This window comes from Microcebus murinus, chromosome 4 (genome assembly GCF_040939455.1).
Source record: "Microcebus murinus isolate Inina chromosome 4, M.murinus_Inina_mat1.0, whole genome shotgun sequence".
Lineage (NCBI taxonomy): Eukaryota > Metazoa > Chordata > Mammalia > Primates > Cheirogaleidae > Microcebus > Microcebus murinus.
The window spans coordinates 88,010,034-88,037,508 of record NC_134107.1 but is presented as its reverse complement, the minus strand read 5'-3'; the positions used below and the strand labels follow the sequence as shown (position 1 = coordinate 88,037,508).

Below are 27,475 nucleotides of genomic sequence, written 5' to 3'. Positions count from 1 at the left end.
GGTACTCAAGGAATCTTCTTTAAGGTCTTATTCTGAATTAAAACTGAATATTAAGAATTTTCATCTTTTCCCAGTCCTGCCAATGTCAACACTATTTTATCCCAATAATAAGTTACAAATGAAGACTCGAAGGTGAAACTGCCTCCCAACACCAAGAAAATAGATGCTCCCAGCTACAGTTAAAGCTTCTTATGGGCTTTCTCAGAAAAGAATCTAGTACAAAACACGAAAGTAAATCAATAGTTTTCTAACCACAAAGACACTGAAAGGCATAGAACTTCTTTTTCTGCTAGTATAAGGGAGATACAGTGGGAATAATTTTTTAAGATATAAATGCATTTGGGTTAAAATTTTTTCCTTTTGCTAAATCTTAAAAAAAATAAAAATTAAAATTTTTTCCATTTTTCTCTCATCTTCCCTCCCATTCTTTACCAACCACTGCCACCATCACTATATAGACTCATGAGACATCAATTCCTACCTATTTAAATGATAGGCCTATTATACTATTTCTTCAGAGTTCTGGTCAATTTTCAAGCAGTACAGATCAGTGAGACCAGCCCTCCAGCAATTCTTGCACACACTGTTAAAAATCTCATGAGAAATAATAGAAACAAAGATATTATACTATATATAAAACAATTTATCAGAATCAAGAAAATAACATTGTAATGAAGAAAACATTATAATAACACAGTATTACCATAGATTTTGAGACCATGGCACATAGTAAAGAAACATATCTTATAATAAAAATACATAAAAGAAATATTTATACAACTCTATTTACTTCTAAGAACTAAGAGAAAAGTTAAAAGAGGAATAACACAACCAAAAGTAACCCAGAAAACCACTTGCTCCTTTCCCACCAATAATATAGATGAATAAACTAAAGTCCAAAAGTCTGCATGATTTAGCAAATGTAACACTGCTGCAGATTCAGCTGGGACAACAACTGAGAGTTCTGACAGATTTAACCAAAGTGTTACTCTGAATATGGATTATCACAAGAAGACATAAGCATCGCACAAATTAAATAGCACTTTGCCGCAACTTCACCTAAAATAGTGTTAAAATTCAGCAAGCAGTTAACAGTTACACTTCTAGATCTCTAAACTCAAGAAGCAACACTCATTACATTACCTCTTTTGTCGTCTCATGTAGTCCACAACAGCAAGCATTGTTCTTTGTGATTTTTTATCCAAACAGCATCGGAAAACATGCTCTGACTCTGACAAACAAACAAAGATATCTTCTCTCAGTCCTAAGCATTCTTGCTTAAGCACTTTCTTCCTTCTTGTTTATGTATCTGTTTCCCTCTACACTAATAAGGTTCTGCTGGGCAGTACCTAACACAAAATTGGTTCTTAATAAATTTGAGTACATGGAATTTAATGGCATTTCTTTTTCTTTTAAAAGAAGCTATTATGATTAATAAAAATGAGAATTTACATTATAATTTGTATTTCTGAAGGGGACTAATTCATTGAGTCAATGAATATTTTTCTAGGATCTTTCATGTGCCAGGTCCTCTTATACAACCACAAACAAGAGAGACTATTTCTGACTGCAAAGAACTCACTAACTAGCCTGGGAGACTGTTAACACAGTGTGGTAAGTGCTATAAGAGGGAAAGTTTAGAATGCTATAGAGGCATACAGGAGGGAACCTCATCTGGACAAGAAAAGTTTCACAGAAAAAGTGATACCTGAAAGAAGAGTAATTGTTAGTCAAATGAGAGTAAAGGATAGTGTGCCAGGCAATAGTAACAACATCTGAGATGGCTGGAAGCAAAAAAGAATTTGGAGAACTTAACGAAAGAATTTCAACTGTGCTGAACAACAGAGCTAGAAAGCATTAAGTAAGGACAGAGAGGCCGGGCGTGGTGGTTCACGCCTGTAATCCTAGCACTCTGGGAGGCCGAGGCGGGAGGATTGCTTGAGGTCAGGAGTTCAAAACCAGCCTGAGCAAGACCCCGTCTCTACTAAAAATAGAAAGAAATTAATTGACCAACTAAAAATATATATACAAAAAATTAGCCGGGCATGGTGGCGCATGCCTGTATTCCTAGTTACTTGGGAGGCTGAGGCAGGAGGATCGCTTGAGCCCAGGAGTTTGAGGTTGCTGTGAACTAGGCTGATGCCACGGCACTCACTCTAGCCTGGACAACAAAGCGAGACTGTCTCAAAAAAAAAAAAAAAGTAAGGACAGAGAGAAAAAGATAGGCTAAGTTATTTATAACATAGAATTGGAAGGATTTGGTAATCAAATATGTAAGAGAGGTTTCTAAGCTTGGGCAACTGAGCATCATTCATTGAAGATGTACACATTAAAAGAAGCAGGGTAGGAAAAGGCATGAAGAAGATGATAAGTTTACTTGGGACAATTAAGTTTGAGATGCACATGAGACATTCAGATGAAGGCTGTGAGACATTAGAAAAGATACTATATCATTTAAATTTTATATAAATCTACATTTACTTTCCTTTTCAATAGCAGCTTTTTATATATAAAGTTAAATTTTCACTTAAGGTAATAAAAATATTGGCACTCTACACAGAGATAAATAAAACTGGATGATTTTACCTTTGAATGGTTGTAGCATGAATACATATGTATAAATGTTAAACATGAAAAGTCTTGGCCATGTTCACAATAACAAATTATCAGGTTTAATTGCAGCAAAACATCATATTAAATCAGTATTTTTATTAGAATTGTATTGGTCTTAAATTATAATATATGAATTTGTACCTAGTTTTATGTTTGCATATAAAATATATTAATAATATATGATTTAGTTAACAGTAGAGATCTTACTATATAAATATATTAATAATATATGATTTAGTTAACAGTAGAGATCTATAGAGTAGAATTTTGTATCCTTTTTTAAAATTTAGGTTTGAAAAATTGGCTCATAATGAGCCCTCAATTATCCATATATGTATTATATGTACCCAATCCCTGGTAGAATTTCTTTTGCTCTTATGCTTTTAGCATGGGACATATATATTACCAGAAGGAGAGTAGGTTATAAGAATAAATAAAGTACAATTAAATTTTTTTTTAAAAAAACTAGAAGAATATATACCAAATATTAACTGTCATCATAACAAATCTTAGATCACAGGATTATGGGTAAATAAATTTTTAAAAATTTGTGCAATCTTTCTGTATTTTCTACAACACATAGGCATGATTGTGTAATACAAAGGTTGCTTTCTAAATGAGTTGGCCAGAGCTCTGAAAATATGAAAATTTTATCAAACATATCAATATCTGATTATGTGTTTTGCCTATGTGTATTTTCCATTGCTTTACAATGTGGGGTGTGCCTTGTTCATATCTGTATTGCTAGTGTAAGTACAGTGACTAACACATACTCAATGCTCAGTTAGGTAATATACTGTTAATGGTGAAAATTTATACAGGTAATACTATACATTAACTATTATCCAAGGTTATTTACATACATTATTTCATTGAAACCTTGTTACAACTTTTATTCCATTCTATAGATAAGGAAACAAATTTTGAGGTTATCAATCATTGAATTAACTTATGAAGTGTTTCTGATGGAATTCAAACTTAAATCTACCTTTCTCTAGAACTGAGAAGTTAACAATATAAATGTTGGAATTTATTAGAAATTGAACAGAATACCTGAATCCAAATTTGCAGGGGTTGCGGATCGGCTCGTTTGTGAGGAGTGTCTAAAACAGCTGGTGAAAAATCCCTGAACATGTTTAGAAAGCAGATTTCTCCATGATTCATCTGTGTCTTGGAGTAAAATATCATGTATCAAGTATGGAAGCACAGTCTGACAAAAGTCAGCTTTCACCTAGAATATACAAATATACACACTCAATAGTTTGAATAAAAATAATACATTTTACTTAAAATTTTCATTTCCTGTTGCTGACATAACAAACTTTTATAAACTCAATATACTGCTGAAAACTCAATGTACTGCCATAAACTCAACGTACTGCTGAAAAACAAAAAATATGTGCACCTTTTAAAAAAATCATAATGGGTTAGTGTACCAATACCAAACATATATGTTAATTACACTATAATTATTCATTTCCAGTCTAGGCCATTAGTATAGTAAAATATGATATTGCTTACAAATGAAATTATTCTGTTACTACTTTAAATAAAATTTCAGAGTTGAAAAGTATTGTTAGTAACAAAAAGCTTTCTGATTTGATATAAGCAGGAAAAGTTATCAAAAGTTTAAGAGAAAAGCTAAAAATATGGTTTTTGTGCATTTTCACTTAGTGAAGAGCTGTGGTACTCACATTAAAAATGTTCACTTTTTTAAAAACACCAATCTTGGGGTATAAAATTTGGGTAATTATTCATGGTATAGTCCAAAGTGCGGGAAAGTACTTTAATACATGTGGTATATCAAAACAGTATTCAACCTTTTTTATGCCATTCACCATACTCCATATTCATCAAACAGATGAATCATTAACACTCCATATCCATCACATTCATCCTACTCCACACGCATAAAATAGACTGTAGATTACTAACTGCACCCTTTTTCCTTTTTAAACTAAAGATAAGGCAAAAAGCCAGTTGTAGAACTAAAGAATTCAAGGCATTAGGAATTGGGGTATGTATATATTTATAGTTGGAATATTTTACCTTCTAGCTCTAAGTCAAAACTTTATAAAAATCTTAGCTTTGTTCTCTAATGAAAAATAAGCTGTGTGTATGTCCAAGGTACCACTCTGCTGAATTGGTATGAATGCAGTATAATATTACAGAAAATGTGATGACTTATTTACTGTCACTACTTTTTCTGTAGAAAACAAGGGCTGCTCTTTAAATTCCTTTCAATACTTCCTTACCAGTTATTTGTAATTGGCAAATACCTAACCTAATGTGATACTGCGTTTTCACATAACCATGGAATCATGTTCCATAATACTACAAAATTAGATTAACTTTGTGCTGGTTTTGAATTACACATTTGGTAAAAGAGTATAAACCTTTTGTTTAATTTGGTATGTACTTTTACTCTTTATTGGATTAAAATACCTTAAAAAATAAAAAAGCAATGCGGATTGCTGCCCTATCCCTTTTTCTCATTCAAGAGAGCATACCAGGGAAAGTAAATCACTATGCCCTATCAGAAGCAGTAAACAAAGTTAGAGCAAACTTTGGCTAACATAAATAATCTATGATCATCATTATTTATTTTAACTATCATTAGTAACAAATTTTTAAACGTACCCCTTAGAACTGCAATCCCCAATCCCTGGGCTGTAGACCAGTACCAGTCCATGGAAAAACTGTCTTCCATTAAAACCGGTCCATGTTGCTAAAAAGGTTGGGGACACTGCCTTAGAACTCATCTATCATGTTTCCCCGAAAATAAGACCTACCCATAAAATAAGCCCTAGCAGGGTTTCTAAGCATTTGCGCAATATAAGCCCTACCCTGAAAATAAGATCTAGTGATGGCGTGGCTATGCCGCATATCTGCACAATCCACGCATTTCATCATGGAGTGGTAAAGAAGACGAGCAGCCCTTCTCATCTGCCCCATGAGAGCTCTATTGCTCGACATGAGAGACTGGGGCCAATGGTTCTAAAGGAAATAGAGTCGTAAGAAATTCAGGATGGAATTTGGGGTTTAGAGAGTTACGATGATATTTCAGAAGAAGATGACTTAACTATATTTGAATAAATGTAGATTGTTGTACCATATAAAAAAAATAACACACCCCCTGAAAATAAGCCCTATGGTGTCTTCTTGAAGAAAAATAAATATAAGATTCTGTCTTATTTTCAGGGAAACACGATAGTATTTTGTTACCCCAAAGCTTAAACCTACTATATAAACTTATGGCTAATAATCAAAGATGCCCATGTAAACAAATTTATAATAACTGGTAGTGGATGATACGTGGATGCACATAAAGATCAGGTGCAGTATCACAGCACTCTTTTTTAGATGTACAGATCATAAACATGTGTACAGTAGCCAAAAGGAATGGGAAAAGCAAAGAAAAAACAATTTCAGACTAATTAATCTTCTTACCTCACACATGGGCTTTAATAATTGAAGAATTTCACTTTTTGTGCCTCCACTGTCCAAAAAAGCACAAGTCAGTGTCTTTATCCAAGTGTCATGATTTCCACTTTGAGGAATCCACAGATTTGCATCATCCAGGCCTTCTAAAGGGTTTTCATTATCAGATCTAGGTACTTCTAAAAACTAGAAAAGGATTAGAAAATGTAAATGAGAGAATTAGAAAATCATTTTACCATTCTTGTACAAAATGAATACCTAGGCACAAGCAAATGTTTCCAAATAAAACTAAATATCAGGTAAAACTAAATGTGGAAGCAATGGCTACCTTGCAAAATTAAAACACATTTATTTTTATATGAGAGGCAGAGTGGTATGATAAAAAAAATCACTGCTTTCAGCAGCAGGAAACTTGGGTTCTACTCTCAGCTCTGTCTCTTACTACTGGTATATCATACAAATCACAAGCTCTGTCTCATCTGTCTCATGTACAAAACCAGTCTAAATCTACCTCACAAATTTGATTTCAAAATGAAATGAGATTTTATATGTTAAAATTATAGTGCTGACCAGGCACAGTGGCTCACGCCATGTAATCCTAGTACCTTGGAGGCCAAGGCAGGAGGATAGCTTGAGCTCAGAAGTTGTGGAGGCTGCAGTGGGCAACCACATGATGATGCCACTGCAGTCTAGCCTGGGCAATAGAGTGAGACTCTGTCTCAAAAAGAAAAAGAGATGTGGAATCAACCTAAGTGTCCTTCAATTCATAAGTGGATTAAGAAAATGTGGTATACACACACACACACACACACACACACACACACACACGCACACACCATGGAGTACTACTCAGCCATAAAAAGAAATGAAATAATTTCATTTGCAGCAACATGGAGGGAATTGGAGACCATTATGAAATAATTTCATTTGCAGCAACATGGAGGGAATTGGAGACCATTATCCTAAGTGAAGTATCTCAGGAATGGAAAACCAAATACCACATGTTCTAACCAATAAGTGTGAGCTAATAGATGAGTACACATGGGCACACAGCGATATAAAGGACATGAGAAACAAAGGAGGGAGTGGGTGTGAGATAAAAACTTAACTACTGGGTACAATGAACACTATTTTGGTGCGGGGCACACCAAAGCCCTTACTTAAGCAGTATATAACATGTGCATGTAATAAAAATGCTTGTACCCCTTAATTAATATTTTGAAATAAAAAATAAAGAAAAAAATTATAGTGCTTTATCGGTTATATTACCTATTAAGTAATAGTTTCATTAATAGTTTATATTACTGGTAATTTTACCAAGACCAAAATTATATTTATGATACAATGAAAGTACTACTTCACTGATAGGTATCTGTCCTGAAACTAAACTGGTGAAAATTCAACTATATATTTCTCACTTCATGGAGAGAAAATATTAAAGAGGAATGCTTAGACTGAGGGAGGAGCAAGAGTTCTTAAATATCCTTCATAGAATACTGGAAAAGAAATTAATCTACAGGTCATCTTATATTTCACTAGGTTGTTGTGATATGTTAACTTGCTATAGACATAAACACTTGTTTGTTGATCACAATATCTACAAACTAAAATCAATGGCTTTTATGAGAGCAAAGGAAGAGTTTTCAACTCCTTTAAAAAAAAAAAAGCCTATCACTAAGAATTTCGCCTACCTGCCCCTGCAAATCAACCATCACTTCTCTAGGTTACTTACCACAGCTTTTCCACACTGCCATAATGAATAAAAAATAACAAATCTCCTGCACTCAAGAGTTTAAATTATTTCTAGGAAAGGTTAAATGTTAGTATAATACTATTTTAATCAATTTGATATTCATAACCCCCAGCAAATAGAACTATTCTAGATAAAGTAGGTATTCAATAAACATTTACTACTTAAGAGACCTTTTTTCTTGATGTTCTAAAAGGCTGTAGATAGGTCAGCATGGGATCCGTTTTTGTCTTATAAATCTCCCAGAAACTATGTCCAGTCTTTGTGGCTAAAATGTTTTTCAAACAGGTAACAGCAGCTGATCGAACTTTGACACTGAAAAAACACATACAATGCCTATAAAGTACATCAGTTATTAATCTTGATAAATGTTAAGCAACCTCCACTGAAAAAAATTTAAAAACTAAAATTTATATTAGGAAACTTTACATCTATAAAATTCTATAATATAAAAGTCAAAATTATCAAAGGATTTTTAACATTCCCTCAGTAAATTTGAGTTCCCAATTACTGCAACAATTCCCTTCATTCAATACAATAAAGTTTACATTGTGCCTATTATAAATTAAAAGGACTCATACAAATAAATACTTGATAATAACACAGCCTAAGAAACATGAATCATGCAAATGACAGACTACTAATTCACCTGAGAAAATATATTCTCTGGGAGATATAATTTGGCATTTTACACCAAATAATAAAATTATTGTCAAAAACAATTTTAAACAAACAGTAAATATACACTTATTCTGACCAGAATCTTGTAGAGAATCATTAGGTAAGGCATCTAAAACCTCTAATAAAAAACTGAAAGTCCTTTTCTTTTACAAAAAATTTGAAATAGGAAGGCTATCATACAGCTAACAAAAAATGTCATAAACCCTGATACTGTAATGATGATGAGTGATCAAATAAAGGCTTAATTCCTTTTAGGTTTCTAGGTTTAAGACACAAAAACATAAGCCCTAAATCTAGATTCAAATTCATTCCACCATATCCAACTCATTAGCAAGTCCTCTATTAACATAGAGTCCTATTGGCTCTATTTTAAAAAACATATCCTGGTTCCATCCAGGTCTCTCATCTCCATTATTGCAACTCTAATCCAAGTCACCATTATTTCTCTTCTGGATTACTGCAATAGTTTCATAATCGATTTTCTTGTTTACAGTTTTGCCCTTTTGCAATCCACTTGCTGCATCACACTACTCTACTTAAAACTCCATGGCTTCCTTATATACCTCAAATAAAATTAAAATTTCTTAACCAGAATTAGTCCTACCTTTCCAATTTTATCTCCTACTATCTTACAGCTGATTCCTGATCACTCAGGTCTGCTGAGAAGACACTGTCTCAAAGAAGCCTTCCCTGACCAGCTATTCTGGGAATTCTTTGGTCCTGTGTATGCTGAAGCCCCTTAAACACCTAATAGTTATTTTTTTCCTCTTACAGAAAGAAAAAATTTGTATATGTTCCCTATTATTCTCAAGTTTAAGTCACACTAAAATCCCTGTGCATCTGTTTCAGAAAAAATAATTCCAAATTGCTATTAACAAATGAAACATTTAATGCTTGCAAATTTTCTGTGGAATTCTTTAAAACCTGTGCCACATATACTTTGAAATAGATTTTTAAAATGAGATAGAGCAACACATAGATAGATGGATGGCTAGACATGATAAAGCAAGAATAGTAGTAAAATGTTAATGGTAGAATCTGTATGGTGAATATATGGGTGTATACCATAAAATGCTTTCAACTTTGCTGTATGTTTGAAAATTTTTATAATAAAATTTTGGGAAAGACCCATGCCAGCCTATTTATTGTAACACAAACAACCCAAGAGAGAAACATACAGGTGTATTAAATCAATAATGGAAACATGGCAGGTAAATATTGCTGCAAATCATTTATTACCCAAGAGAAGAAGAAAAGAAGGTAGAGGGAAAGGAAATCAAAACACATATTTACCTTAGAAAGAGGCCTGGTTGTGAGAAAAACCATTTGCCTCTACCCCCCCGCCCAAAATGGTGGTGATGGGGTGCTCAAATGTATCAATCCATCGGCAAATAAATAAATAAATGGGGGGAGGGGAGTGCATGTTCGCACACACACAAAAACAATCTCATAACCAGCAAGTTGAAATTTTGGTAGTATCTGTTGCAATTCTGTTTTTTAGAAAATAAATGAGCAATAGAAAACCCTGTCAGATCAGCTTAAGACTTCTGGGGTTATGAAACTTCCACTCTATGGCATGTTTGAAAGGACCAAAATAAAGTCTAGCTTAGAGGAAAGTGTCACTTCTGATTTTGACAAGTGCCTGAAACATCACATTTTATTTCTCTACCTTAATTTTCTGTGTAGAACCACCTGGTATTCTTATTATTTATTTCTTTAGTCAACTCTCACTAGAATTTAATAGGAACCTGGTACGTATCAAGTGCCTGATACATAGTAGGGTCAATGATTATGACTTAATAAAAAATACAAGGATTTTCATAAAAATACTTGATATCAAAAAAAGTATGTGAACTTACAGGACAAAGTTTTAGTTATTGGAAATATTAATTTATGTTAAGTATCATTCTCAGATTAAGCAAACATGATCAGATATAAGGTAGCAATAAATACTCACCAATCTTCTACCAGTGTGTTATTCAGGTAGGTAAGCATTACGAAGGTCCACTGAAGTTCTTTATTTTCAAATAACTCAAGGGCCTTGGTATAAGATGTATCTTTACTATGCTGTATAGCTATGGTAGAAAAATCTATAGGACCTACTTCTCCCAAGCAGCTTCCAACAGCCTCTACATACAGAAATTCTGTTTTAGTAGAGTCACAGGTATGAGATCATATATAAAACAGATATTTTCTAATTTCAAAAACATAATGCTGTTTAGTTAGACTTCAAGATTTAAGTGTGTTTTCAAAGATTATGAGTAAATAAACTACAAAATACTTTTCCTTTCCTTTACATATCATCCATGTGGGTAACAGATATTTTCCCCTATGGAATTATATCTATGCGATAGATTAACTAGTAACAAATTGTAGGTATTAAGGATGAAAGTATAAACATGGCCACTGTAGCAGAGTATCAATCTTAAATCTATTAAAAATTTTGAGCTATCACAGACATAAATTCCATAAATCTTATTTATTTACTTATATATTTATTATTTTTTTTAGAGACTGAGTCTTGTTCTGTCTCCAAGGTTGGAGTGCAATGCAATGATCATAACTCACTACAGTTTCACATTCCCAGGCTCAAGTGATCTGCCTGCCTCAGCCCTCTGAGTAGCTGGGACTACAGGCATGCACCACCAGGCTGGGCTAAAATTTTTTTTTTGGTAAAGATGGGGGTCTCGTTATGTTGCCCAGGCTGGCCTTGAACTCCTGAGCTTAAATAATCCTCCTGCCTTGGCCTCCCAAAGTGCTGGGATTACAGGCATTACCCATTCATGCCTGGCCTAAATTCCATAAATCTCAAATACACAATTCAGTGAAAATGTATATGCACACGTATTTTTTTTTCCACCTCTACTATCCTTAACCAGATGAAGATAGAGTATTTTCAGCATCCCAGAGGACTCCTTATGCTCTTTCCTAGTCATGATGGTATTTATTAAAATATGGCCACAAATTCTTTGTAAGTCCTCCCTTCAAAAGTTGGAGCCTAATTTCCCTTCCCTTGAGTGTGGGCTGTACACTTAGTGACTCACTTCTAACAACAGAATGTATGTAAGTCTTTCACCTCTTTGATTCAATTTATTCCCAGGTATTTATTTCTTTGAGGGGCTATTGTAAATAGAATTGTTTTCCTAATTTTCTTTTCACATTGTGCATTGCTAGTATATAAAAACACAATGATTTTTGCATTGATCTTGTACCCTGCAACTTTGCCGAATTTATTAGCTCTATAGTAGCTTCCATGTGGATTCTCTGGGATTCTACATATAGGATCATGTCATCTGTGACATGAGATAGTTTTAATTCCTTTCTAATTTTCATGCTTTTAATTTCTTTTTACTGTCTAATTGCTCTGGCTATAACTTTTAGTATAAAATGTTGAATAGCAGTGGTGAAAGTGGACAACCCTGTCTCATTCCTGATCTTAGGGGGAAAGTTTTCAATTTTCATCACTGAGTATAATGTTAGCTATGGATTCAAACCACTATGATTTTATGCTAAATAGAAAAGCTACACAGGAGGTTCCTGTAGCAAATTAGGTTTGTACCTGGAAGCAGTGCTACTATAAAGAAAGGGGTAAATTCCCTGGTCAAAGGTAACTTCTAGAGTTCTGGTGAAGTTAGTCTGGGTGCTAGATGCACAAGTATACTCTGTATAGATTTTTGCAGCTAGATACTTATGATCTGTATAATTTTTTATATGTAAGATATATTTCAATTAAAAAATCTATAAAAAAGAAAGTACCCTAGATACTAGGCTCCCACCAAGAAGTTAAGAAAGACTGCTAAAAGACAGTAGCGTATGTGAAACACCACTTATTCCTCCCATTTTTCTACCTGAGACAATGTTGTCATGACAGCTTCAAGCTAATTTTAATCATGTGATTTTTCCATCCCATGATCATCAAGTCTAGACACCTATACTAGACATGATGTTGGCTATTTATTTTACATTAAGTTGCCTCCCAAATGGCAGTAGGAAAGGACTTGAATGCTTTTTTAATATTTGAGTTTAATCTGGTTCTCCAAATTTTCATTCTTATGTCTGTTATATAAAAAAAGACATTGAGTACCAGTTACAATATGCTTATAAAATGTACTAGAAGTCAATATATTTGCAACTTAACTCTAAAAACAGGTATTTATGACTTTTCTATTTATTAAACATTTTAAAGTTAATTTATGTACATATGTAAATCACTAACTTTTCATTTTATATCAATGTTTCAGGAAGAAAAATATGAAACGGAGACTTCTTAGGGACACTGGACAGAAATATAACTTAGCTAGCATTTCATATTTCCCCAATATCCCAAATGACAATTTTTTTTTTTTTTTTTTTGAGATAGAGTCTGTCTCACTCTGTTGCCCGGGCTAGAGTGCCATGGCATCAACCTAGCTCACAGCAACCTCAAACTTCTGGGCTCAAGCGATCCTCCTGCCTCAGCCTCCCATGTAGCTGTGACTACAGGCATGCGCCACCATGCCCGGCTAATTTTTTCTACATATACTTTTAGTTGTCCAAATAATTTCTTTCTATTTTTGGTAGAGACGGGGGTCTTGCTCTTGCTCAGGCTGCTTTTAAACTCCTGAGTTCAAACAATCTGCCTGCCTCGGCCTCCCAGAGTGCTAGGATTACAGATGTGAGCCACCGCGCCTGGCCCGACAAATTTTAATTATTTGATGATATTATCAAAATGGCCACTCAAACATATAAAACTCACATTCATTCAGCCAAATACAGTCATGTGCTGTTTAATGATGAGATACATTCTGAGAAATGTGTCATTAGACAATATTCTCATTGCGTGAACATCAGAGTATGCTTACTCAAATCTAGATGATATAGCCTATTATGCACCTAGGATACATGATACAAGTTATTGCTCCTAGGCTACAAACCTGTGCAGCATGTTACTGTACTGAATACTGGAGGCAACTGTAATACAATGGTAAGAATTTGTATACCTAAACATAGAAAAGGCAAAGTAAAAATACAGTATTATAATCTCATAAACCACTATCATATATGTGGTCTGTCATTGACCAAAACATCATCATGCAGTATACGACTCCAGTTTACCTAAAACTTCTCTTTCACCAGTGTGGTTTATCGCCATCTTGGATAACTGCAACAAATTGACAACTAGCTTCACCATAATGCCATCTTGTGGGTTATCTAGGAATAATTTCAAAAATATTAGTTTAAATTAGCATGGAATTAACACTTTTGTTTATAATATACATATATATAAAATTATCTGACTAGAAAACTTTTATGAGAAAGGTTTTAAGTCATGAGTACTTCAAAAAATATGTAGGAAATGAATTTTAACTTCCTTATAAAACAGAACCATCTGGATGTGATTAGCAATATTTAGCAGACAAAGAAAAATGTCTTGAGCAAATTTTCCAGAGACGTCAATACCTTAGCAAAGGACAAACAATTAAAAACACAAGAATCATTCAACACTAAAGCTAGAAGGGACCCTGGGAGCCTGCTTGGCTTTTTAACATTTTAGCATTTAGAGTCTAGACCAGCACTGTCCAATAAAACTTTCTGCAAAGATGGAAATGTCTATAATCTACACCACCTAATGACAGCCACTAGTCATATATACTACTGAGAATTTTTTTTTTTTTTTGAGACAGGGTCTTGTTCTGTCACCCAGGATGGTGGGCAGTGACATGATCACAGCTAACTGTAACCTTCAACTCTTGATCTCAAGTGATCCTCCTGCCTCAGCCTTGCAAGGTAGCTAGGACTATAGGCACATGTCATCACATTGGCTAATTTTTAAATTTTATGTAGAAATGTGGTCTTGCTATGTTGCCCAAGGTGATCCTGAACTCCAGGTTTCAAGTGATACTCCTGTCTCAGCCTCCCAAAGCACTATGATTATAGGCATGAGCCACCATGACTAGCCTACTACTGAGAACGTAATGTGTTAATACAGTGAAAAAATTGAACTTCAAATTTTATTTAATTCATTTAAATAGCCACAATTGGCCAGGGGCTATTTTGTACAAAGCAGGTCTAGCCAATAAAATACTCAATCACACAAAACAAAAGATATTGGTGTTCGTATTTTATATATTTCATAACAAATGCACGAGAAACTCTATGCTCAGATAGTTGAAACTAAAATTAACTTTTAAAAACTCTTTAGGATAAAAACAATACAACAGAAATATGCAATTAATTAGCACAGGAAGATGAAAATCAAAACATAAGCAGAAAGTTTTCCCCACATGCCATACTGTAATAATGTAAACTCAGATAATTAACATAAAATTTTAATTGCCTGTATTGTCATAAGTAAAAAATAATCTAGAAACATAAATATATGCATACTTATGCATATACACAACACACATACACTACACATGGCTAAAAGGCTTAAAATATTAATAAGAGATTCTTTTATTCAGTAAGTTGGAGTAGAATGCAAAGATGACTACTTTGTATGCCTGGCTCTAAGGAATTAGAATTTTCCTTTAGGCGCTGGAAGTTGTTAAAAATTTTTTAGAGAAACATCATATCTGAGGGTTTAGAGAAATCATTCTGGCAAAGGATGAATAAAATTGGAATAATTCAAGGTGAGGAAACCAGTCAGGATCAGTTTTACAGTTAGATAAGAAATGAGGAGTTGAACTAAATGATGAGAGTCTGAATTAAGTCTGTGGTAATCAAACCAAGGGCAAGATTTTATAAAAGATTCTTTCAAAGAGAAACAGGTAGCAATAACCCTTGTTGCCTATATCCCAGCTACTCCCGAAGCTGAGGCAAAGAGTTTGAGGCTGCAGTGAGTTAAGACTGCACGACTGTACTCCAGCCCGGATGACAGAACAAGACCCCAATTCCTACAAAAAAAAAAAAAAAAAGAAGAAGAAGAAGAAAAGAGAAGAGAAAAGAAGAAAGGAAAGGGAAGGAAAAGGGAAGGGAAAGAATAAGGGAAGGGAAGGAAAGGGAAAAGGGAGAAAAAGGGAAGGGGAAGAGGAAGAGGAAAGGAAAAGGGAAAGAGAAAGGAAAGGAAAGAAGGAAGAAGGGAAAAGAGAGGGAGGGAGGGAGGGAGAGAGGGAGGAAACCCATGTCATTAAAATTAGTACCCTGAGATGCTCTCATAAGATCCATCATCTGATCTTTATGTTGTTCCAGCTGTCTTCGAAGATCTTTCAATCCTTCAAGCCTTGTCAATGGAAGTGCATCATAAACACTTACTGAGAGAAAATGGTTAATTTCCTAAAAGAGAAAATTAGTTAAAAATGTAACTTGCTTTTAACATGTATTGGTTAAGTCTGTGAAATAAAACTTAATAAAAGAAAAAATTAGTAAGTGCCTTTTACAGACACTGACTCACATTGCTATCCTACCAAACAAAGTTGAAATAAATTACTTCTTCTACTTCAAACCCTACAACGTTTTAATCCTTTAAACTGTAATAGACTCTCCCATGACAACACAGATTTCAAGATGTTATAGCATACACAATTGGAGGGAAAAGCTTAAGTTTCTATTTAATAGTACAACTCTAATTTCTCATCTTAATGTATTTAAATGTTTTCATATTGAGATAGAGTCAAATATAGGCTAAGATTTTAAATAATAATAAAATTTGTATGGAAAAATATACCTCAACAAAATTTTGATTAGATTTTTAAATTTTAAAATATTAAAACCTGAGATACTCTCTAAAAAGTTAAATATTGTCTCTAATGCAAACATTAAATTGACCCTGAAAGGATCAGATAGTAATTTTGAGATATTAGTGGACCATAAGATCTTATGTATATTAAAATTTAAAATATTTTATATCACAATCCTTGAATATTTAAATTCAGATCTTTACCGGGAACCTTTGATATTTATACTTTACTTCAGTGCAAGGAGCTACATTAAGATTCATTCCTTTACTTGTCAAGAAGGTAGATCTCATGTTATATATTTTTTTACCACAATAAAAAAGAGATTCATTTTTTCACTGCTATAGCATTAGAGGTTTTTAAAAAGTACTATCCATGTTCTGTAATATAAAATAGTTAAATGATGAAATTTTTTATTACCTCCAAGAGTGAAAAGGGTCCTCTACTATATTTGATTTTCTGCTGAGTAATACGTAAATCCTTAAAAACAACATGGTCAGGAAAAGGATCTAAAAGTTTAATCGTGAGTTTGAGGTTTTCATTATCCTTGTTATCTATCACTAAGTATTTCAACAAGTCCAATACCTAAATATAATTTAAAAGAAAAAATTAAAGGGGAGAAACAATTATATTTTAAAGAACCAAAACCTGCTGTAATAAATGATAAAAACTCTACTATCCTAGTTCAGATAAAATGTTCTAATTCTAAAATACTTAGCTTTTAATTTCTGTACTTTCAAATAATTCAACAAACATGTAAAGTTCTACTACAAGGTGAGTATTGAGGTTTAAAAAAAGCCACTATTAAGAAAATATTTTATATAAGTAATATTTCACACACCATCATAATGGTGTGAACTGCTATTCCTAGTTTTGACTACTTTATACTTCAGCTTAAGTAACAGACAAAACTACCACGTTATTAATTAGATCAAAATTATCAAGTGCTCTGTGATTCACTGATTACAAAGATTAACTCATTAAGAATGTTTTTCTAGCCACTTTTCAAAAAATACTTTCACTAAAATTACTAATTATACCAAAATATAACCTTTTCACTCAAATTGTCAACTATACCAAGTAAACATAAAACACTCAGCTCCTTCTAATAATATTTTAGCAATATATTTCAAATATCATTTTGAAGATGATTGGTAAATTACCTGTTCCTGAACCTCCATCTGCTCACCCACAAGAGGTATAAGTGTACCAACAACAACATGAAGATGATTTTCTAAAGCATCCTTACAGTAAGTCACTGCTGTCTGGCAAACCCGACTTAATAGGTCACAACAAAGGGAGAAACTACGTAATGACACATCCATGAAACGAGAAGGCCTAATATAAGGAGGAAAAAATAGGTTTCTAAGAAAACACTTTGAAATAAATTCATTCAAAAGTCATTTAATTCAATATCTCTAATTCTGATATGGTTTGACATAAAAGTCACTTTCATATCTAATATTTTTATGGTTTGTAAGCCAAAAAGAAGTGACATCCACAAAATGCAGAATAGATAGGTCTAACCTCCCATTCCTAAGCAGAAACATTTAAAAACAGGCAAAATTGTCAGAATCAACTTTCTTAAGACTCTTTAAAATAGTCAAAGGTTTGCAGCAATCAAGAAAATGCTGGGGCTGGGAGCGGTGGCTCACACCTGTAATCCTAGCACTCTGGGAAGCTGAGGCGGGCGGATCGTTTGAGCTCAGGAGTTGGAGACCAGCCTGAGCAAGAGCGAGACCCCATCTCTACTAAAAATAGAAATTAATTGGCCAACTAAAAATATATTGGAAAAATTAGCTGGGCATGGTGGCGCATGCCTGTAGTCCCAGCTACTTGAGAGGCTGAGGTAGAAGGATTGCTTGAGCCCAGGAGTTTGAGGTTGCTGTGAGCTAGGCTGACGCCATGGCACTCTAGCCCAGCTAACAAGAGTGAGACTCTGTCTCCAAAAAAAAAAAAAAGGAAAAAAGATAACGCTGAATCAAGAAAAAGGCAACTGGGCCGGGCGAGGTGGCTCACGCCTGTAATCCTAGCACTCTGGGAGGCCGAGGCGGGCGGATTGCTCGAGGTCAGGAGTTCGAAACCAGCCTGAGCAAGAGCGAGACCCCGTCTCTACTATAAATAGAAAGAAATTAATTGGCCAACTAATATATATAGAAAAAATCAGCCGGGCATGGTGGCGCATGCCTGTAGTCCCAGCTACTTGGGAGGCTGAGGCAGTAGGATCGCTGAGCCCAGGAGATTGAGGTTGCTGTGAGCCAGGCTGACGCCACGGCACTCACTCTAGCCTGGGCAACAAAGTGAGACTCTGTCTCAAAAAAAATAAAAAATAAAAAAATAATAAAATAAAATAAAAAGAAAAAGGCAACTGGAAAACTGCTGGAAAGCTTTGTGGTGATTTTACTTGTCTTTGCCTGCCCCCTCCCCTGCCCAACAGCAATCACAAATCAGCCTACGTCCCCCATGTGGAACACAGATTCACGGAGGTTCTTGAAGGAGCAAAGATCTTATTTAAAAACTTTTGTGTATGTCTATTTTAACCTGTCTGGGAGCCAAGGACTGAGGCAAGGTGCTTGGCTCTGTTTTGCTTAACAAATCTCACCTAAAATGAAAAGGCTGGCCAACGTGCTGCAGGTGTGTAGGGCAAAAGATTACTGTTAAGACATAAAGAGTACCTAAAGCCTAGGAAGAAAGACTGGGGAGAGAATTTCTTGGGGAAATTAGAGCATTCAAAAACGTCCACACATTAGGAGGAATTTAAAAAGCCACACACACCCGCAAGGTCAGATTTTTGCTTAGAAAAGACCAGTGAAGACCCTAAGTTTTTACTTGAGGCTGATACCAAGACTCAGTGGAAACGTGGCTAACTGTTGAAGGACAGTTCCAGCACAGAGCCAATCTGCAAAACTAGTAATTGTTTTATTCTCTCTCTCTCATGCCCCCTCAGCCCAAAACTTTTGGCACCCAAGGAAATCTCTGTCAAACACTACCTAAATACAAGGAAATAGTGTCTTCAGTGACCACACCTGGGAAGAAAAACACACTCTGAAAAAATAGTTGGTCAAATTCATGAAACAAATGGAGTACTACAGCCTTCAACAAAAACAGGTCAGGGCGGGGCGTGGTGGCTCACGCCTGTAATCCTAGCACTCTGGGAGGCCGAGGCAGGTGGATTGCTCAAGGTCAGGAGTTCAAAACCAGCCTGAGCAAGAGCGAGACCCCGTCTCTACTATAAATAGAAACAAATTAATTGGCCAACTAATATATATAGAAAAAATTAGCCGGGCATGGTGGTGCATGCCTGTAGTCCCAGCTACTCGGGAGGCTGAGGCAGGAGGATCGCTTGAGCCCAGGAGTTTGAGGTTGCTGTGAGCTAGGCTGACGCCACGGCACTCACTCTAGCCAGGGCAACAAAAGTGAGACTCTGTCTCAAAAAAAAAAAAAAAAAAGAACTCCTAGAGCTCAACAACAAAAAAAACAACCAAATTTTAAAAATGGGCAAAAAACCTGAATAGACATTTCTCCAAAGAAGCTAGAGAAATGGTCAATAAGCACATTAAAAAATGTTCAGTGCAGTGGCTCATACTTGTAATCTCAGCACTCTGGAAGGCTGATGCAGGAGAATCACTTGAGGCCAGCAGTTTGAGACCAGCATAGGCAACATAGCAAGACCATGTCTGTACAAAAAATTAAAAAATTAACCAATGTGGTGGCATGTGTCTGTATTCCAGCTACTTAGAAGGCTGAAGCAGGAAGATTATTTGAGCCCAGTGAACTATGATCATTCCACTGTATTCCAGTCAGGGTTAACAGCAAGAACTTGTTTCTTAAAAAAAAAAAAATTGTTGGCCGGATGCAGTGGCTCACGCCTGTAATCCTAGCACTCTGGGAGGCCAAGGCAGGATTGCTTGACCTCAGGGGTTCAAGACCAGCCTGAACAAGAGCGAGACTCCATCTCTACCATAATAGAAAGAAATCAGCAAAACAACTAAAAAAATAGAAAAAATTAGCGGGCCTTGGTGGCACGTGCCTATAGTCCCAGCTACTCCGGAGGCTGAGGCAGGAGGATTGCTTAAGCCCAGGAGTTTGAGGTTGCTGTGAGCTAGGCTGACGCCATGACACTCTAGCCGGGGCAACAGAGTTAGACTCTGTCTCAAAAAAAAAAAAAAAAAAAAAAGTTAAATATCATTAGTCATTAGAGAAATGCAAAATCAAAACCACAATGAGATATCACCTCACATCTACCAGGATGGCTAGAATAATCTAAACAGAAAACAAGAGGTGTAGTTGAAGAAGCTGGAACCCTCATGCACTGCAGGTAAAATGTAAAAAAGTGTAACTGCTGTAGAAAATAGTTTGACGGTTTCTCAAAAAGTTAAATATAAATTTACCATATGACCTATCAAGACCCCTCCTAGGTATATACCCAAAGGAACTGAAAATAGGGACTTAAACAGATAGTTGTATGCCAATAGACACTGTGGCATTATTCATGATAGCCAAAACGTAGAAACAACCCAAGTGTTCATTAACTGACAACTGGATAAGTACATACAATGGAATACTATTCATCTATTTTAAAAATGAAGTTCTGACATATGCTACAACACAGACAAACCTTGAAGACATTATGCTAAGTGAAATGAGCTTGCCAGAAAAGTACAAATATTGTATGATTTCCACTTATATGAAATATCTAGCATAGGCAAATTCATTGAAATAGAAAGCAGATTAGAGTCTCTCAGGGGCTGCAACAAAGGAGGAATGTGGAGTTATTGCTTAATGAGTAGAGAGGTAATGGAAAAGTCTTGGAAATAGATGGAGTGATGGTAATTAATGTCACTAAATTGGACATTTAAAGGTGAAAATGATTAAAAGCCCTAACAAACAATAGAAATTTCATCAAAATCAATGGAAAACACCAGAGAACAACCCCTATTCTATATATAGTAGCATATTTATTTGAGGCTATCAATAGCTAGAACATTTGTATTACATGTTGAAGATTCATAGTACTTAAGTACTGAAGATTGTCTTAGTCCTTAAGATACTGACCAGGCTGGTCTCAAACTCCTGGCTCCAAGCGATCCTCCCACCTCAGCCTCCCAGTTGCTATATTAAAAGCATGAGGCACCACGCCCAGCTCTATTTAAGGTTTCTAGAGTTGGAGAAGTAGCAGTGCAATTTTAAAAAACTAACAGGTAGATATAATAGACATATTAAAAAGCAAACTTCAGAAAGCAATACTCTGGAGTTTACCTCTTAGAAGAATATAAATTTTCAACTTAAAAGAAAGGTTAGAAAGACTGCTTATATATTGATCCAACATATTATTTACCTTTTGTTGATATAGTGAATCAAAGTATAAATAACATCTCGAAGAACAAAGGCCCAAGCTCCTCCTAAACCACTTTTTAAATCTTTCAGTAATAAACTAACAAATAGGTGATATATTTTAAGAATTCTGTGTTTTTTATAAACATTATTTGTCTCAGCTGCTTGCTCACATATGGCTAGAAGAATTTTCTGATAGGAATCCTAGAAAATAAACATACATTTAGTAAAAACTTGTCTAATTATATATACTCAGCTATAATAAATACATTTTATATTTAAAATAACTAAATACCAGAATTAAGATTTGTGTTTGATATCAATTGCAAAATGGTACATTAAGAAAACTACTATCTTAGCTCTCTAGATTGTACCAATGTATAATTTCCTAGTTTTGATATTATACTCTGGTTATACATTACCACGGGTGAAACCCAGTGAAAGGTACACAGACCCTCCATGCCTCTTTGCTTTTTTTTTTCTTTTATAACTTCCTGTGAATCTATAATTATTTCAAAACCAAAAGTAATAAAATTTTTTTAAAAATTACTATCTTGAACTTAAAAAGGCTATTGCCAATTTAGTTTTCCAATAGTAAACTACAATCAATACTGTGTTCTTATGAAAAAGTAAATATATTCCCTGAGCTAATATATGACTAAAGTGTCACAAAATTCTGGCCTCATATGTAACATATTTCAATTAATGCTGACAAGTAATATACCAAGGCACAAATTTGTAAATGAGTAATTTTCTATATTTCATTTGTTTACTTTCCCTTTTTAAGATGTAAACAGATTTTCTAGCTGAAAAGGAAGGAAGTCCCTCTTCCACTGTTATACTAGTCATGTATACTTACAGGGCTTTTCGAAAGAATTTCTAGAATGCTTTTAAGCTTGGTTTTATGACAATTGCTGATATAGGCAAATGTTGCTTTAATCACATGTGATGGAAAATGAGGTGGATTAGGAGCAGGATCCAAATCCCTAGAAGAGTGATATAAAAAAATGCAGTCATCATTTTCAGAACAAAATTATCAATAAAAAATAGGTTTTGTTGATAGGCCAGTGAACTTCCAAAGTGAAAATTTAGATGAAAATAATGCCTAAATTTTAAACTATTTTTCTACTGAAAAACTATACTTTTAAAATCACAAATGACATATCACAGTCCATATCAGCCAGGATATCTAAACACCTTTCACTCTCTATGATTTGAATACTCTTAAATGATTTGCTTAAAATGATTTGCTTAATTAATCTTTTATAAAGTTATTGGCAGCTCCACAAATGAGCCTTAGTATTATGTCACTTCAGGTGTGAATTAAAACTCTATGCTAGTACTTTAATCAATATTTTAGACATAGCAATCAACATTATTTAGATAGAATGAAATTATATATGTGAAAGTACTCTGTTAGATATTATCACTATTTTATATGTCTAGCACTGTAGGGCATAGTAAAAAATGGAAAGGGTATTTTCAAGTAGCTTATAGTCAAGCCGGGAAAATAAAATACTCTAACATTCATATACAACCAAGGGGTTTTGACATCAAATTAAATTATACAGCTAAGGAGCATGATAAAGAAAATGTGATCTTGAAAGGCAAATCATAGATAATAAGGAGAAGAGAACCAGGAATAATATGCAATGAGAAAAAAATTTCAAGAGACAACAGATGGACACAATGCTCAAATATTATAGAAAGATTGAGAAGAAAAAGGGTTTTGGTTTTGCCAACAAAGTGGTCAACTAGAAAGAGTAATTGATGCGGGCAGGCCATAGTAAAAGAAGATAGGTAATTAACTCAATTCAAATGTGGCTATTTTTAAAGAAATAAACTTTTAAAAAAGAGTACATGTCTAAAAACTGAAACAGACATTTGAAGGTGTCAACCAATAAACTTCCTTAGGAACTTGTGAAGTTGCAGCAAATTCTCTAAGTTTAAAATGTGCATACCCTGAAAAATCACAGAAGTCAGTGCTTTGGCTGGCACCAGAATTTGCTGGTTCATGTAATGTCATCAATAACTCCACCACAATCTCCGGTAAATTACTAATGAATAAATGATCAATCTGCAAGGATATAAAATTAAAATATATTTAATAGTTTTATATCTGTGACCTTTCAAAGGGCTTATGTTATTGACTATTTCCAAAATTATTCAGTGTCTATAAAAGAAAATGGATAACCCAAAGTCTAAAATCTCCAAGATATATAATTCTACCTTTTTCTTCTATGCTGACCTAGACTGAGAGGAAATGTAAGAAAATCATATGAAATAAGGCCCCCTTAATGAAAGTCTTTAAGTCTCACTCAGTTGCCCAGGCTAGAGTGCCATGGCATCAGCCTAGCTCACAGCAACCTCAAACTCCCGGGCTCAAGCGATCCTCTTGCCTCAGCCTCCAGAGTAGCTGGGACTACAGGCACGTGCCACCATGCCCAGCTAATTTTTCCTGTATATTTTCAGTTGGCCAATGAATTTCTTTCTATTTTTTTTAGTAGAGATGGGGTCTCGCTCTTGCTCAGGCTGGTTTTGAACTCCTGACCTTGAGTGATCTGCCCACCTTGGCCTCCCAGTGTGCTAGGATTACAGGCGTGAGCCACTACGCCTGGCTGAAACTCTTTAATTTTAAAAAATCATTTTAACTAAGACTTCAAGTCTAGTAATTCTCCTGCTAACCAAATTCCTCACTGATCTATACTGCCTCTCAATCTGCATTTTACTCTTTTTTGTCTCACTCTCTTGCCCAGGCTAGAGTGCTGTGGCTCAGCCTAGCTTACAGCAACCTCAAACTCCTGGGCTCAAGTGATCCTCCTGCCTCAGCCTCCCAAGTAGCTAGGACTACAGGCATGCGCCACCATGCCTGGCTAATTTTTTTAAATTTTAGTAGAGAGAGGGTCTCGCTCTTGATCAGGCTGGTCTCAAACTCCTGAGTTCAAGCAATCCTCCTGCCTCGGCCTCTCAAAGAGTGTCTGTCCAGTCTGCATTTTACTCTTGACTTACTTGGGAACTATGTCTCACATAGTAGAACTTTACTAGTAAGAATCCCCAGTGACTGGCAATAATCCCATTATTGTTTCCTGAATGACTTCTTCCCAGACTTCTACTCAAGTGACATCCCAAATTCTGAGGTTAGCCGCTACCCACATCTCATTTCATCAACAATAGACTAAAGTCCTCCCCCACAGAAGCAGACTTTTCATCAATCTGTTTCCCACTACAAACAGGTAGCTTCACAAAGGGAATAAATTCTCTAAATATAAACAATGAGTCTTCTGTGTTATAACTCAGTCAAATGAATGAGAACTGTGAAGTCTTAAAGGTGGATTTATTAACTCTCCAAATAAGGAATCACAGTGTTCTAAACTAAAAGACAAATGGCTAATTTACTTGATGCATAAAGAAGTTGATAACAATAACAAAAAATATTAACAAAAAATATTTTAGCAGGTGACAAGAAAGAAACCTAATGTAAAGATCCTAGCCTTTCTCTCAGGCTTATTCATCAGTTGTCCGTGTCATCATCTCCAAGGTGTCAGCCATTTCGTGGGCACAGCATGCTTCTGTTGTGCCACTCTGCTATCTGGTTTCAGCCCTTTTAAAATTCAGCCTCATTCCAAAGTCTATCCGGAATACGTGAGGAAAAACTGGCCAAATTTCATTAATGGCACAGGAAAAATTAATGAGTTCCCTTGTGTATAATATGATAACTGACTTCACTAGTTTCATATGATTCTATAATAACTCAGATTTGTAACCTCTAGTTAAGGTATACATAAATTGTTCAAATGTCTAGGTATAGCTAACCAAACTTATAAAGTGTAAATATTTTAGGCATTCAGCAATTGATAGTTTTAGAAGACTCAAATAATGGCAATAGTACTAACACTTATACAGAGAAAAAAAGAATCTAGAAGATTGATTCAGAGAAAGTATATATTAGAGAAATAAAAAAATTAAGTTGTAACTAAAACTTAATGCTAAATGAAACTGAAACTAGCAAAAAACTTAACTTATGTCTTTAATCAAGGGGATAAGAAATTATTAGCCTCCAGGCTACAGGCTTACAAACAGATCTGACTGGTTCTACCTAAGCCACTGAGGGACTTGACGTTCCACTTCTTGGTTCAATATAGATAACTAGAAAACTAAAAATAATGTCTTTACGTTTATCCAATCGTAATTCTAACATTAACCTAGTTTGGTTAATCAGCCCTTACATCCACAATACACAGTTAAATTTGGAGTGAACAAGTCTTTTTTACCTTAAAAAAAGTTTGTATGTGTTTCAATGTAAGTTGCTGCAAATAAGTTTGGATGTATATAAATTATAAAGCAAACAAAACTTGTTAAATCTGTACTTGACTCCTTCTTTTAATAATTACTTAATTAGTACTCAAAATATACCAAGTGGTTGGATATACATCCTCAAAAAAAGACAAAAATCCTACCTTCAAAGCACTTACATTATAGTGGAGAAGATAGATAATAAAAAATTAACATAATTCAAAAGTTAATCATATCATATGTTAGAAGATAATAAGTGTCATGAAAAAAAAAAAAAAGAGCAGGGTATGGGAACTTGGAATGGCACTTTTCCTTGAAAAGTGGAAAACATGGTGAGAATGAAGAGGGAGTGAAGAAGATTTCCTATACACTGTTCAGTGTTATTTGAATTTAACATCCTGACACTCTGGGAAGCCAAGGCAGGAGGATCACTTGAGGTCAAGACCAGCCTGAGCAAGAATGAGACTCTGTCTCTACTAAAAATAGAAAAATTAGCCAGGTACCACGTGGTAGCATGCACCTGTAATTCCAGCTACCTGGGATGCTGATGCGAGAGAACTGCTTAAGGAATTTGAGGTAGCTGTAAGTTGGGCTCATGCCACAGGTACTCTAGCCCAGGTGACAAAGTAAGACTCTGTTTCAAAAAAAAAACAAAACTCACACACACAATCAACTTGCATTCATGTATTACTGGCAATTAAAATAAATTTTAAAAAGACAGAAGCAATAAAATTATTCAAAAGTATTTTCTTTTGTTACTTCTGATTAAAAACATTTCCACTTCAATACCAATCAAACAGAGACAAAATCATATAATCATAAAAATTGACAGGTTGGCTATGCTAGATAGTGATTTCCACAAGCTAAATTATATAAATAAGAATAAATAGCCTTAAAATTTAAAGTTTACATCTCAGATCAAATAGGGGATTAAAAAGTAGGTAAAAGTAGAAGCCATACCTGTTTTCCCAGTAAGTTTTCACTTTTGAGCATATCATAGACCTTAGAAGCAGTCTCTCTTTGCTGTGCCATTCCACTGTCTTCTGTACACTCATAGGCAAAATAAGGAAGAATATTTACGAGAATCTTTGGAAAGCAGTCTGTTAGAAGACTTTTCCAATCCTCTTGAATCTCATCTGCAATAGACTTCACCTCATCAAATTGACTTCTAATCACCAGATGTGGAATCAAAACTTTATAATAAGATCTAAAAATATAAATATTTAAAATAAAAGGTATATATAACTTTTCAAAATAAAATTTTATAATATAATTCTTTAAAAAGTAGAATGGTTTAATATAGTCAGCATTATAGCATCATTTTATGTAGATCATTAAGCATTCGTACTCTAATTTTATAAATGAGAAATAAAGTTAGTAAATTCTAAACAGTCACACTAAAAAAAAAATAGAGCTTAGAATCAGCCACCCTAATCATGTGATCAATAGGGACTTGAATTTATATTTATTTCTTCTGCATAATCAGTTTATACAAAATTATTATAAAATGAAATGTGCAAGCAATTTTATAATTCAAAAAACAAACTTAATAAAGTTAACCCATGAACAACTTAAGCGAATCCACTCATACATGGATATTTTTCAACCAAACACAGACTGAAAAACAGTATTTATGGGATGTGAAACCAAGTATACAGAAGGCTGACTTTTCCTATATGTGGGTTCTTGCAGGGCCAACTTGGGGACT

At 34.6% G+C, this 27,475-nt stretch overlaps 1 protein-coding gene across 2 annotated transcripts in view; it reads right to left on the bottom strand.

The window, feature by feature from the left end:
* Positions 1-27,475, bottom strand: part of ATM (ATM serine/threonine kinase) — a 127,325-nt gene that overhangs the window by 48,613 nt on the left and 51,237 nt on the right. For both annotated transcript variants that reach the window (XM_020286674.2, XM_076002486.1), the window contains exons 26-38: positions 26,728-26,974; positions 23,436-23,551; positions 22,334-22,460; positions 21,479-21,678; positions 17,304-17,478; positions 16,561-16,725; positions 15,607-15,739; positions 13,580-13,675; positions 10,443-10,614; positions 7,978-8,119; positions 6,064-6,240; positions 3,667-3,844; positions 1,144-1,231 (exon numbers count right to left, since the gene is read on the bottom strand). In XM_020286674.2, coding sequence (XP_020142263.2) covers positions 1,144-1,231; positions 3,667-3,844; positions 6,064-6,240; positions 7,978-8,119; positions 10,443-10,614; positions 13,580-13,675; positions 15,607-15,739; positions 16,561-16,725; positions 17,304-17,478; positions 21,479-21,678; positions 22,334-22,460; positions 23,436-23,551; positions 26,728-26,974 — 2,016 coding nt within the window. The remainder of the gene's footprint in view (positions 1-1,143; positions 1,232-3,666; positions 3,845-6,063; positions 6,241-7,977; positions 8,120-10,442; positions 10,615-13,579; positions 13,676-15,606; positions 15,740-16,560; positions 16,726-17,303; positions 17,479-21,478; positions 21,679-22,333; positions 22,461-23,435; positions 23,552-26,727; positions 26,975-27,475) is intronic.